The following is a 14,825-nucleotide window of genomic DNA, read 5'->3' on the forward strand; positions in this document are numbered from 1 at the left end:
ATATTTTTTCTAGATTTACACCTATTTTTCCTATGATTATTTCCATTTGCTTTTTCACTCTCTTGTATTCATATGTTCGTTATTTTAAGTCTCATTGCTACCACTTTTGGTTAATCATAAAATAAGGAGTAGTGTGATTACATGAAACTAATGAAGGAACACTCACAATGCATGCCCATGCCCAGCTTGGGACTCAGACCTGGGAACTTCGTTGATGAGATCGAAAGTTGACCACCAAGCCTGGAACATATACTCCATTGCATATGAATAGGAGAAGCTGTTTACATTTTGATATGAATGAAAAAGTGCACATTCCCAGAATCTGCGCAGGTGCTCACACCTTTGCAAGAACATGCAGTCATGAGCATAGTTCACCAGGTTCTCTCAAAAAGTGTATCTATCCATCAGAAGTAGATTGGAAAGTATGCAATGCAGTGTTTGCCTGGGTGGGACCAGCCTAGTTTTCGCCACGTTGGTTTTTGTTTTAAAAAAAATAATATATGTTGTAAATTATTGCCTTAAATACTTGTGAGGTATTGTCAACATTTTTTGGAAAACTTGAGAAGAAAATGCTTAGCATAGCACATAATAATAAAATAATGAATGTAGTACAAGTCACACGGGGTTCTTCAGGCTATTTTCCTCAAATCATTCTAGAAATGAACTTTTAACAGAAATAAAAATAATATACCTTCAGTACAAAAAGTACCCGGAATTTGGCTGCTAAAAGTCCCGCATTGGAACAATCGAGAATTAATTTTGTCCGTAGGATGGCAGCACTGTACTGAATGACCACGCAGAGGGGTAGAGTAATCTATCCATCAGTTTGTGCACAGAAGCTATTTACGTTAGTTGTGTTGACGGGTGTCCTGCAATTTGCAGAATGGAGACAAATATCGAGCAAAGAATTTGTTTGAAATTTTGTGTTGCCAACGGACTGTCATGTACTGAATCGTTCAAAATGCTACAAAAGGCCTTTGGTGATTCGTGTTTGTCGAAAACACAAGCGTGTGCATGGTACAAGGCTTTCAAAGAAGGCAGAGAAGTTGTTTCTGATTTGCCCCGTTCTGATCGACTTTCCACATCGACGACTGACGAAAATGTCTGAAACATCAGGACAATGGTGCTTGAAAACAGGCGTGTGAGTGTGGTGGCTCATGAGCTTGGCATATCACACATGCCCATTCACAACATTTTGACTGATGTGTTAGGCATGAAACGCATCACAGCACGACTTGTTCCGAAGGAGCTGAATTTCCTGCAAAAAGCACATCACAGGGATGTTGCTGAAGACATGATTTTGTGAGCCTCTAGTGACTCAACCTTTATGAAACGCATCATAACTGGTGATGGGACATGGGTGTATCAGTATGACATGCAAACAAGTCAACAATCTTCGGAATGGCACTTTGAAAATGAACGAAAACCCAAAAAACCACGCCAAAGTCGCTCAAAAATTAAGGTCATGCTCATTGTTTTCTTTGATTATCGTGGTGTTGTGCACTCAGAATTCCTTCCAGCAGGACAAACTGCGAATAAAGAGTTTTATGTTACCGTTATGAGGCGTCTGCATGAGAATGTTCGCTGGAAAAGACCGGAGTTATGGAAAAACAATTCTTGGATTTTGCATCACAATAATGCATCGTTGCACACGTCAACTCTTGTTCGCCAGTTTTTTGGCCAAAAACTCAACACATGTCCTCGCCCAACACCCATATTCTCCAGATATGGCTCCATGTGATTTTTTCTCTTTCCGCAACTCAAGTTACTACTTCGGGGAAGGCATTTTGAATCAATTGAATCCATTAAAGGAAATTCGTATTAAGAGCTCTGCCTAAACTACATTTTTGGAGATTAAGAAAAAATAATCTATTAAGAATTTTTGGGGGAATCTTAAGCCAGAGGTTCCCAAACTTTTTTGTTTCACGGCACCCTTAGTGTTTCAAGATTTTTACATGGTGTCCAAGTCAGAATGTAGGTCTTTCAACGCTCAGTATGGTTAGTTTGTTTGTCTCAGCTTAAAAAATAAACATATATTTTAAATTCAGAAATATTTTATGTCTAAAAAGTACTAAATAAGCTCATATTTGGAAGAATCATATCATTGATTGAATTTCAGTGAAAATATTGGAGCATTTCGTGCCCCTATAAGGCAGCCATGGCACCCCAGGATGCTGTGGCGCACACTTTGAGAAATACTGACTTAAGCTATAGTTTGACAATAAATGTCTTGAAACATAGTGCATGTTTGGCCAATGTTGGGAACGAAATTGGGATCACTAATGTTTTGACCATGGAAAATGCCATTTTCATAGCGGCCAGATATTTTGGAAGATGGATAAGATATTCCATTTGGATTAAATCTGCCAGATAATTAAATATTGTAGACTTATAATTGAAACAGAGGAGGTATTTATGCTTGAAAAATCCAGAAAAATAATGGGAAAACACAACTGTGAACAAACTGTATTGAAGCAGATTTAAAACCTTGTGTTGTGTAGTATTTTTGGATTATTTAATGGCCTACGGCAGCTTATAAGGAAATGAAATAAATGAGATAAAAAATGTGTTTGTACTGTACCCAGCTTCCTAACATTTCTGCCAGAACTAAAGTCCTCAGTTATCATACCCAGGTTAATGACCTTGTCAACTGGTAGTTTCTCAAAGAACAGACAGAGATAGTCAACTTTCACGAAATAAGCTGACAACCCATTTTTGTCAAGAAAAGTTTTGACCACAGGGAAGAGATAAGTTAAAATATTAAAAGAGCACATGATGAAATAAAATACATACCTCATTGTCACTAGAATCAGACGATATGTCACCACTCCCTGTCAGTGTACAGTTACTGGTGACACAGGTGTTATGAAAATTGTAAAACAGTTCTAGTCTCCTAATACATGTAATGCATGCATGTTGTATCTGCATTTTATTGATGCTACCCTGTAAAGAGAAAACAAATAACTTATGCCTCATACAAATATTGCTTCCATCCTCCCCCTTCCCCATTATACATGGAATAACCATGTGTAATTTCATACCTTATAGTTTAAGGAAAATAAGTTTAACCTAAGACTGGGATTTATGCATTGACTTCAAGGTGTAGAACACAAATATATATGCTGTTCAAACGTCCTCAATATCAATAATTTCCCCCCAACCTCTTATTAAACAGGCACCTGGGGGTAAACATAGCCAGAGTGTAATGTTGATCACACTATCCTCACAATGGAAAGATTATGAATGTGAAGAGCTATACCTATATCTATCCTAAGGTCATATCTGTATTGGATGTAAACTACAGATTGTTCATTGTAATTAGTAGAGTGCGGATTTTCCATATTTTATTCCGGTCCTCTAATTAATATGAAACCGGGTTCTAAAGTTGTTTCAGAGCATTCCGAACCGAAGTAGGGGGTTTTAAAGTGCATATAAATGCATATTTAAGATGTTCATGCATATTTACTGCGTAAGCGCATATAAATGCATATTACGTGAAAAAAATCATTAAATTGATAGTTTTTTTAAAATATATTTGTTTACTTGGTTAATGTTTCGTCTGTGGAGTGTTTCTGAGAGTAAAATTTTCAAGCACAGGTTTTCAAAAACCTCTGTTTATGCACTGCAGGGCAGACGGTCCCCCCCCCCCCCTCCCTCATGCATACCTGGCAATGACACAGAGAACACATACATCCCCTCCCCCGGCCTTCTTCCTTGGCCTATATTAGGCAACAGAGATTTTTGCTCGTAAACAGTCTGTACTCCGTTGAATTAGTGTAGTTTGCATTGTGTGAAGATGCCGAAGAAAAAATCATCGAAGATTGTTTTACTGAAACAGTGGATTATAGGAGAGCCTACTTTACAAACAGAGGGGAGAGCGATTTTTTGCAGAGTATGCTGTAAGGAAGTAAGTATATTTTTTTTTTCTTTTTTATACTTAACTTGGTCTCTCTGTTTTTAGAACTACAGAAGGTTGTTCGCTTTATATCCAACCATTTTTGATTCGGTGCTGCCACTTGGCATATCATGCTGGAACTATGGGTCTGCTGGCGGGAGCAGTGTTGTGTCTGACCTTGTAGGTGCGTGAGTGTTGGTAGTGAATGTTATCAAATGGCACCGAAAATCAACTGGTATTGGGAGGGTTACGTAATGGCCCTTTCCATGCTAAGTTTTCATACGTATGCATTGTGAAACAGTGTCGGGATAATGGGTTAACACTCAGGGTGACTACTGCGAAAGTTATTGTGGCCCGTTGAACAAAACAGGCTCTCCTTGCGAAACATTCACCCGCGAAAACCACTAGGAGAAGGGCTGCAAGCAAAGTGTCACTGCTGGTGATCACATTCGGGCAATCACATACCGTGATATTGAGGGCAAGGGGCGCAGCAACTTTGTTTCGTCAGTGCAGGGAAAGTTTCCCTCGTGGCTTTATGGTTGTGAAGGGATTCGGATATGAGGGTAAGTTGATGATACGAAAGGTGGACATAAACGTGAAGGTCAATGCCAGATACTTCCAAGACTCCCATTCTGACACCTATCTATCGCAGAGACATCCCACAATTGTATGGAATGGACGCAAACCAGGTGATGGTCCATATGGACAAGGCTTCGAGTCATACCGTCAGAACATCACAACGTTTTTATCAGGAAATGGCAGAGGAATTAGGAATTCGTGTCATTCCGTTTGAAGACATTCCTGTGAAAAGCCCAGATGTCAGTCCAATGGATTTTTGCGCATTTGGACTGTTGAAACGATGTCAATATCGCCACATGCGACACCCTGGATGGTCCATGGAAAGCTTGCAGGGAGGAGTGGGTCAGAATTCCCATGCCTGTCTTGCACCAGAGCTTGCTGCAATGGAAACTGTGATGCCGGGCAATAGTCCACAATGCTGGGGGTCCAATAGAACATGATCGGTGGTGGTGGCACGGTATCTCTTAAGGTGAGTACCCGTCAAAAATGGTCGGATATAAAGCAAACAACCTGTATTACAAGATCTCACGCCAGAGGACATAGCTGCATTGAAATATTGTCCAGTGACAAGTTGTAGTGTGGAGAGCACCTATTCTTCATACAAGGATAAACTAACTGATAAACGGAAAAATTTCACTCTAACCAATGTTGTAGTGCACTGCAATTTACATAAATTCAAAACTACTTAACGATTTTCGTTATATTGTGTTTAACAAATGGAAATAGAAAATTCAATTTAATACAAGATTTTGCAACCTTACTTGACATGGAAGCTGTTGTTACTTCGTCATTACCTTCAATGGTCACTATGTGTGTGTAGTACTTTAAAAAATAAATGTATTTCGAAGAATTTTTTTGTGCCTATATTTTTCCTTTAGTGCATAATTTGAATATTTGAGTGCATATTTTACTTGTTTTTAGTGCATAGATGCATGCATATTTTCCACTTTTTTAGTGCATATTGATCCGCACTTTAGTAATTAGAATGACAATGTTTCTAAATAAAAAAATACAATTTAGAAATAACACTTTCATACCCATCTATGTTCCTGCTATTGCAGCTTGATTGGTTTGTTTTATTTTTTTTTCCTTTTGCCATTTTTGGCTAATCATGAAGATGAGAATGAATGGTGATGAATTGAGATTGAAGTTTGTGATGCATATTTTGCAACTAAATAATTTTATATAGTGTAACAGCCAAGAGACAGATATGAACCATTTCTTCTCCTTACTCATTTGTTTTTCACATGTGTATGTATGAGTATGCAATGATGGCACAGTAGTAACGCTGATATTTTGCAATCAAGAGGCTCAATCCCAGTGGAGACATATTGCATAGTGGTTCAGCTTCTATTCTGAAACTGTACATCCAGTCCTGATTAGCACATCCTAACAATAAAATAGTCTTAAAACAACTATTGCATGTTTGTGACACTCATGTCAAATTTAAATGTTAATGTCATGAAATATGAAACAATGTTAACATCAAACCATTGGATATTTCAGGACAATTTAAAACCTTTACTATTCACATGTATGAAGAAGTATACTTATTACATAAATGTGTGTATACCCTCTTTAACAGACCAAAGCAACAAAGTGTCTCTTGGAAGTTAACCCTCCGAGGTAAATGTAACCTTTCAAACCGAAGTGACACCGTACGTCACACTTGGCCTGAGCCGTTTTCTCAATGGCATGCATCGTGTTGTCTCGGTCTTCTTCACACATGCATGATGAATGCTTACTTATAGACTGATGGGGCGCATATTGCTTGTCACTTCGATGTAACCCAATTGTGTGTTGCTTGTTGCTTCAGTCTCAATTCTCTCTATTGCTTAACAAGATCTCTTTGCCACTTCAAGGAAAATTAAGAATTAATTTACACTCTACATTGTAGATTCTATTTTCAAAAATATACAAAACTGCTCTAGTTATGTGAATGTACATATTATATAGATATATATCTAATAAGCCTACTGAAATATGAAGATAACACTTAGAAAAAGCAACCATTAAAAAAAACTAGCATTTTGAAACCAGTGCTTATGTCTAGCCATGAATTTAGGCTATGTTGTAAGTTGCATTATAATTTTTGAAATTAGTGTCTTTCACAGTAGAGAGATAAGTGAAAATCATGTAACAAATTCTGACAGCACATGTACTTTCACTGATTTGAAACTTCTTTTTTTAAAAAGAAAACAGGTTTTTTATTGACCACTTCCAACTCTAATGCCCGACAGACATGTACCTAGAAAAATATTTTGTATGTGGTCCGAACCAAGTGTCTCAATAATAATAATAATAATAATAATAATAATTATATAAAGTATAATAATAAATATATAAAGTATATATAAGTAAGTATATAAAGTATTATAATAATAATAATAATAATAATAATGTTTAAATTAAAAGAATTATATTAAAGTAATATTAAGGTAAAAAAGACTGCTTGAGAATAGAGACATAATCACACGTATTCATTATCTAGCTTACATGTAGTCTATATCACCAAAATTTGAATATAACTGCCAAGGAAAGTTAGCCTATGTCAAATAGATAAAGAATTGAATATTTATTCAACAAATAATAATAATAATAATAATAATGTTAGATCAAGTTGACGAAAAGTAAAGTTTCTGGTTAATATTTGCATGTATTATTATAAGTATGATCCCAATCTAATCCTTGTCTTCGCCAGTAATTTCCAAGAAAATAAATAACCCTCATAACACAAAATATGCTAAATAAGAATATTTTCATCATTTAATATTCAGTATCCTAAATACATCCTTGATGACACCATTTGTTAAGGATGACAAGAGAATGGAATTGTCTCTTAATCATTTGTTGGTTGTTCAGAGCTTCAGAGACAATCGTGGTTTCTTCCGAAAAATTCACCCTACCTGTAAATACCATTCAAGAATGCATGAATTTAGCTAGAGAGTTAATATAAGGGTTTTCATCCAGTTGGCTTTTCTGCTATCATGATCATGTTATCTGATAAAAATAATCAAATACCAATGGCAACAATCTGTTTGCGGCACATGGCTGCACAGAACCGTGATAAAATAAATTTCTCAAGGACTCTTAGAGCCAAAACAAGACCGCAAATAGCAAAACATTTACCAAGGAAAGTGGTAATGGTTTGTACTTGAGATTGCATATTACGTAATGAGATGTAAGCATTTATGTACATTTTTTTAAATGCTAGGAGCAGGGTTTGAAAAAAACCCGTTTCTTTTAAAAAAAAAAAAACCCACCTAGGCCCAGCCATCACCCCCCAGAGCTAGAAGGCCACTCCCTTGCCACGTGACGTCACGCATATCCGACCCTTCCAGCAGTAGCCAGAGCTGTTCGTTTCTCAGCAGTTCACGATATTGCTTCTACAGCGGGAAAGAATTACTACATAATGTTGAGCAGAATGTTGTTAAACAAGAATAGTAAATAAGGATATACTACAAATCTGCTGAAAGTCAATTATTTTAATATACCAAAATATAAAGTAATATATACGTACATTGTACTAGATAAGTTCGAACATCTAATTTTTTCTTCCAAATGTAGTGATTTACATTTATGTACACACATTTCTTTGCATTTTGATCTTAGCATTCAACCGCATTTGAAAGAAAAATATTAATAGATAAAATTGAGGAGGATATACTGATTTTCAGCCAGCTATTAATTTAAACAAGTTAAGGCATGTATGTTTATTCTTTCATTGTCGTTGACACACATTTTCATGAGCTCATTCTCAAATTTACTGGCAAAAACACATAATGTAAGTAAGCTACAATTACATTAAAACTAAGCAGATTAAATAAAAAATAAATCACCTCTAAGCAAAATGTTAGAATCTCAGAATAATCTCACACAATTAAACGCAAAGATTCCTCCCTCCTACAGTGAGCAGCCCCTCACAAAAATAAAGCACAATTACACAATATAAGTAAGATACAATTACATCAAAAGCATATTAAATTCTCATTTTTTTCATAGTTTGATAGGAATGTCTTTCTCGGTTTCGTATCAAGCTGAAAATGTTTGTATCGTTCTCAGTTTCTTTCTTCTGCAAAGATGTTTGTCTCATTTTCGGTTTCGTCACAAGTTTGAAATGAATCTCTCATTCTATCGAGCTGAAACTGATTGTCTCATTCTCGGTTTTTCATAGTTTGAAATGTATGTCTTTCTCGGTTTCGTATCGAGATGAAAATGTTTCTTGTTCTCAATTTTGTCATACATTGAATTGAATATATTTCTAGGTTTCTTATCGAGTTGAATATGTTTGTCTCATTCTCGGTTTCGTATAGAGTTGAAAATGTTTGTCTCGTTCTCGGTTTTTTCATAGTTTGAAATGAATGTCTTTCTCGGTTTCGTATCAGGATGAAAATGTTTCTTGTTCTCGGTTTTTCATAATTTGAAATGAATGTCTTTCTCGGTTTCCTATTGAATTGAAAATGTTTGTCTCGTTCTCAGTTTTTTCATAGTTTGAAAGAAACGTCTTTCTCGGTTTGGTATAGAGTTGAAAATGTTTGTCTTGTTCTCGGTTTTTTTCATAGTTTGAAATGAATGTCTTTCTCGGTTTCGTATCAAGTTGAAAATGTTTGTATAGTTCTAGATTTTTTCATAGTTTGAAACGAATGTCTTTCTCGGTTTCACATCGAGATAGTTTGAAATGAATGTTTCACTCTCGGTTTAGTCTCAAATTGCAATTGTTTGTCTCGTTCTCAGTCTCTTTTCAAACTGCAAAAATGTTGAGCCGTTCTCTGTTTCGCCACAAGTTTGAAATGAATGTCTCATTCTCAGTTTCTTCTCGAATTGGAAAAGTTTGACTTGTCCTTGGCTTCATAAGCACTTCTGCTTGTTTGTTGATATATCTCATCAATTCACTGTTTGTACTCATCATCGTGATTAACCTAGAGAGTCTGAAAAGCAACGTATCATTTTTATAAAGTACAAAATTATTCTAGATTGTCTTTAAGTGATACAGATACCCAACTAAATATTAGAGAGAAGAGAAAAACATATCAAGGGTGAGTTTCCGTTTATTTAAGTTAAGCATAATGTAGTGTAAAGTATGTGCAAATGGAGGATTATCATAGAGAGAGCTACGTCTACAGAAAAGTAGTATTGTCTATAACAATGAATAGAACATAGATTCTTGTCTAGTTAATTACTCATGTAATAATTTTAAATGAATGAGAGGAATTGCTAGCTGTTTAGGAGTATACAAAGGCAACTTGCAAACACCATTTCAAACAAAACATGCATCTTATACTAGCTATTTGAAATTACCTTGGAAGCTTTTGTTGGTGAAAAATATTTCCTGTAGATAGCTCTAATCCATTTTTCTCGGCTTTCTGGATGGTTTGGAAACAAAAACATTGTCACTGTTGACTCATTGTCGTAATTGCCTTTACAATATGGCACACAACTACGAAATGGCATGATGCCATCAAAAGTTTACTTCTTGTACAAAAAACAAGAAAAACCCAACTAAAACACTAAATGTAAGGCGAAAGCACATTTACCTGTAAAAGCACACGTTCACAGTACACAGCTAGAAGCTCAACTAAGTAGCACTTTTGTAGGGTGTGGAGAATTTCCACCCTCATTTCCTTGACCCCCAAGGGTCTGCTTATCACTATGTCATGAGGGGGAGGTTGTTGACCGAAATGGCCTTGAGTTTCAGTGGGTGATGGCCCAGGTGGGTTTAATCATTTTTTTTTCAGGTTTAATTGGATTTTTTCAGGTTTGATTGGGTTTTGTCGAGCTTTTATAAATAAAATGTGAATACATGTAATAATTCACATTTGTAACTGCCGTTCAACCTACCCACTATTACAAAATTTTATACCAATTGTATATATCTTCACACAAAAATGGGGGGATCGTATCGTTTGATTGACTTGTTATTGATTTTTAGTTTTGGGGGAGGGCATGGTATTCACATTATAACAAGGTTAGTCGAGCAGACAAACTGTGCAGAATAAGGTTGACTAACAATGGCAGTGAGCCTAAAGTATCTAAAGTAAACATATATTGCTTAAATATGTCTGCATTATACATTGACGCAACCACAGGGAGCAGGGGCCATTGCCCTTACCCCCCCCCCCCCCCCACCTTTGACGGAAGTCAATTCTAGGGAAGCAAGGGGGACAAACATTGACGGCCAAGGGCACCTGCAGGGGAGGCACAGAGGAGCAATTACCCCTTCGATTTCAAATTTTATGCAAATAAAAATTCATTTTGTAAAATTTTCTTGCTTGCTTCACTTGCATTATCTGCTTTTCTACTTCTCGTCACGTTTAGAGCTGTAGCTAGGGGCGGCGGGAGTCGGCCATGGGTGCCGAATGATCTAAATGAGAAAAAGTTTTCTGACAAAAATAATTTGAGTAATTAATTCAGCATAAATGGGGGGGTGTTCTACCCTTTGAGGGGGAGTGCATCATGGGGCTTGGGGGATGGGCACCCCTGGTTTAACATACATATTGGAATTTTTTGTCTAAAGTACCCGTAGAATCTACAACTTAATATAGGCCTAAGTAACTTCTTAATAAAGATTAAAAGTTTGTATTGGTGCACTGAGCTCTGATATTTCATTCTACTTCATTTCAATATTACAAGTGTTGTGCATTAAAATAGCAAAATTAATCTCAAGTTATAATGACAGTCGTGATTGTATTCTACAGGGTGGCTACGAACAAGCAGAAATAAAATTCTCTGCCTTTTCAAGATTTTCCAGGACAAAATTTACATTTTTCCCTGACAATTAAAAAATAAAGTAAATGGATGTTTTTGCAAATGGAAATAATAAACTCATACAGATCCAGGTATGGATTTGATAAGTACCAATATTATCTTCTATGAAATTGACTTAATTTCTCTATTCTCTATGATTTGAATTCAAACTGCAAAATAGTGAATTTGGAAAATGATTACAATTCACAAGCTATGGAAGGATTATGGAATTTTATCATACACAGTAAGTTTAATATAAAAAAAAAAGGTAAAGTGTTCCCCTGTGCTTAGCACCACGCCATGAAGGCATATAGGGGGTGTGGGGGTAACGACCCACACTTTCTTGATCCGGTCGTGAGTGGGGGTGATGTGATCAGCATCACGCCCCTGACTGCCTTTACCCCCCAGGGTTTCCCCCAGGTACCCATGTTATTCGACGCTGGGTGGGTGCCGGGGCCACTTCCATCGTTGGAAAAGTTCCCGGATTTGAACCTGCCGGGGATCGAACGCGGGACCTTTAGCATGGTAGTCAGACACGTTACCGACTGAGCCACCGTGGCCAATGTTTAATATAAAATACTTGATTATTTTTATAAAGTTACAACTAAATGAGATTAGAGTGAAGAGTGATTGATTAAGAAATACATTTTGTAATTTATCAGTCTCCTTATCGATTCTCTGTATTATATGTTCCTATTTCCACTGAAGTTTGGAACCCTCTGCTTGCAAGAACCATGAGGTCTGAATCATTTTTCGATGCATAAAACTACTTCTCTCTTCTCTGTAAAGCAAGCAACTTTCATATAAGTGAAACAATTGAATTGTACAAAATAAAGTGGTATATTTCCTTACATTATCAATGGGATTACTGCTTCAGTGCAGTATATCCAAGTGAAGTACTGTGAAACTGACAACATGCAGAAAAGGGTATCTAGGTATTGGAAATTTAACGCAAGCAATTTATAGAATTGCATTGTATAGGTACCTTATTTAGCTAACAAAACATTAAAACAGGAACACACTGTTAATAACAGCTTCTGAAAGCTCATATACGAGGGGCATCCTGAATGAAGCTCCAACGGGGCCTATACACAGCACTAGTGGTCGGAGAGCGACACACACATGAGGGCAGGAAGAAGTGGCATGTAGCTGTTATCTGGTAAAATCGCAATGCAGCAGTTTTAGAACAGTTTTAAGTTAAAGATTGCAGCTCTCATACAGTCTCCCACCAACTGCGATGTAGCTTACGCATAGTAATCAGATTTTTGCACGCTCAGAATTTGGCACAGAGCCAGCAACAATTGTGTGAGGTGTGCAGGCCTGATGTCGTGAGTGATAGTATGGTCAGATGATGGTGCAGACAATTCACAGAAGGTCAATCGAATGTGCACAACCCCATACAGCTAAGTACATGTGGGCCCTTTGCATCACCTCAGGTGAGAGATCTTGGACCAATCCCTGTACAGCCCTGGCCTTGCATGTACCGACTTTCATCTATTTGTTCAAGTGAAGAGGTTTCTGGCAGAACAAGGATTTAACAGCTACACTGCAGTAGAGATAGTTCCAGTCTTTGCTGTCAGACACATATACCATGGGTATACAATATTTAGTGCCATGCTAAGACAAATGCCAGAACAACGTTGGTGATTATGCCGAAAAGTAGGTTAGGACTCACTGTTACTAATGCAATAAATTACTACTGATATTCTTGTTTTATTTATGCCTAATCGGTAGGGACCTTGATTTTTCTTTCACATTGGTGATTTTTTTTACTTTTTACTATTCTGTGTTATTTTCCCCAAAATTCACATTTCCATTTTAGTGCACTTTCTGGAAATAACTGAAATTATACCTTCATTGTGTTTTTAAACTACTGTTTCAAATTGTAAGTCACATGGCCTACGCCTCTTTGTGAGAGTATGGTATCCTGGAAGTTATTTTGAGAAAGTTATTTTCCATACCCCCTTTTTAATTTAAAGGTAAAGGTTTTAGATGATGGAATTTTCCTCGCATATACTGAAGGGTGCATAATGACCATTAGTGGCGAGGCACCCAAAAATTTTAAATCAATCAATCTCACGTGACAGATACCGATACATTATGGTACAAAAAATGGCATTTTTTCTTTTGACTTGTTAGTGTTATTTTTCCCAAAATTCACGTTTTTGTTTCAGAACATTTTTCTGCCAAATATACCAAAACTTAATACTTCCATTGTACTTTGAAACTATTACTTTAAATTGTAGGTCACATCATCTACATATTTTCGTGACAGTTTGATATGTTAGAACAGATTATTGAGAAAGTAAAAGTTAAGTGCTCCCCTGTGCTTAGCACCAAGCCATGAAGGCATCTAGGGGGTGTGCCCCACACTTTCTTGATCACGGCCGAAGGTGGGGGTGATGTGATCAGCACCATGCTCCTGGCAACCTTTACCGCCCAAAGTTTACTCCAGGTACCTGCTTGATACGATGCTGGGTGGGTACCTGAGCAGTTTGAACAGGTGGAAAAGATCCCAGTTCTCCCCAGCAGGGTCTCTCGTATGGTAGGCAGATGCCTTAACGACTGAGCTCCCTTATTTCTCGCTCGACAAATGCCAATGGTGCGCACTTATCTTGGTAATTCAAAACACATCTCGCACGACAAATACTGAAGATGCGGCTCCTGTGTGAAGGTAGATACGCACTAGATCTCCTGTTAGATCCCTGCCACTTTGCTCTGTGATGCAAATTGTTTTGATATAAGTTGAAAAAATTGTGGGAAATAAACGATTTAATGTGGATGTCGGAATTATTTCATGTATAACAAGCAATATAATTTACTCTTGAATAAAATGTTGGAAAACTTGCATGTTCTATGTACACAAATATGGCACACTTTGTTTCTTTAAGACAAAAATGTTGGATTTCACGGAATTTTTGGTTGTTTTAGGACATTTGTTTAAAAAATCGCCAAAAACACCAACAATTCTCATTTTATGCCAAATCCACGTAATTTCGATATTTCTAACGGGGGAGAAATGTGTCCAGACATCACTGCACATTCATAAACACAACTTCGCAGCAATTAACATTTTTCACGGTTTTCACGTTTGCGAAAAATCAAGGTCTCTACTAACTGGAAATTACTTTCTGGACACCCCTCATATAAACCAGTAGATGAAAAGTGAAAATTTAGCAGGGCTGGCAGAGAAAAGTCAATTCTTGAAGAAAGTGATTTGCTGGTCTGACAGGTCTGTCGCCACCCTGATTCTAAGAATCTCAAATGCAATCTTCATTTGTATACACCTCTATGACGTTCCTTCATTTCAAAAATCACTCTTGGCGAACCCTGGCTAGGAGGGCTCAAGTTCTGAATGTTTTATTCTGAATTTGTCATGCTGCACAGACATTTTTCACATGATTTGATTTCCATTTATGTCATATACTTCAGAGGCATAGTGATTGCTTACTGCATGCTTTCTGGAGAATGATTTTTTTCCTTCCATATAGTACACTTCGCAACATCTTATTTGACCGCCACGAAAGAATTCTAAGTCCCGAAATCGTAAACTTAGCAACATTGCACTTCAACTCCAGGTGAGAGTAGCCAACTTTGAGTAGGTCCT

At 36.9% G+C, this 14,825-nt stretch overlaps 1 protein-coding gene across 4 annotated transcripts in view; it reads right to left on the reverse strand.

Moving 5' to 3' along the window:
- Nucleotides 1-14,825, reverse strand: part of LOC145986611 (uncharacterized) — a 120,888-nt gene that overhangs the window by 92,783 nt on the left and 13,280 nt on the right. For all 4 annotated transcript variants that reach the window (XM_083120830.1, XM_083120829.1, XM_083120828.1 and 1 more), the window contains exon 2: nt 2,794-2,943. In XM_083120830.1, coding sequence (XP_082976956.1) covers nt 2,794-2,943 — 150 coding nt within the window. The remainder of the gene's footprint in view (nt 1-2,793; nt 2,944-14,825) is intronic.

Source organism: Lepisma saccharinum, chromosome 4 (genome assembly GCF_977018435.1).
Source record: "Lepisma saccharinum chromosome 4, izLepSacc3.1, whole genome shotgun sequence".
In the NCBI taxonomy this organism is placed as follows: domain Eukaryota; kingdom Metazoa; phylum Arthropoda; class Insecta; order Zygentoma; family Lepismatidae; genus Lepisma; species Lepisma saccharinum.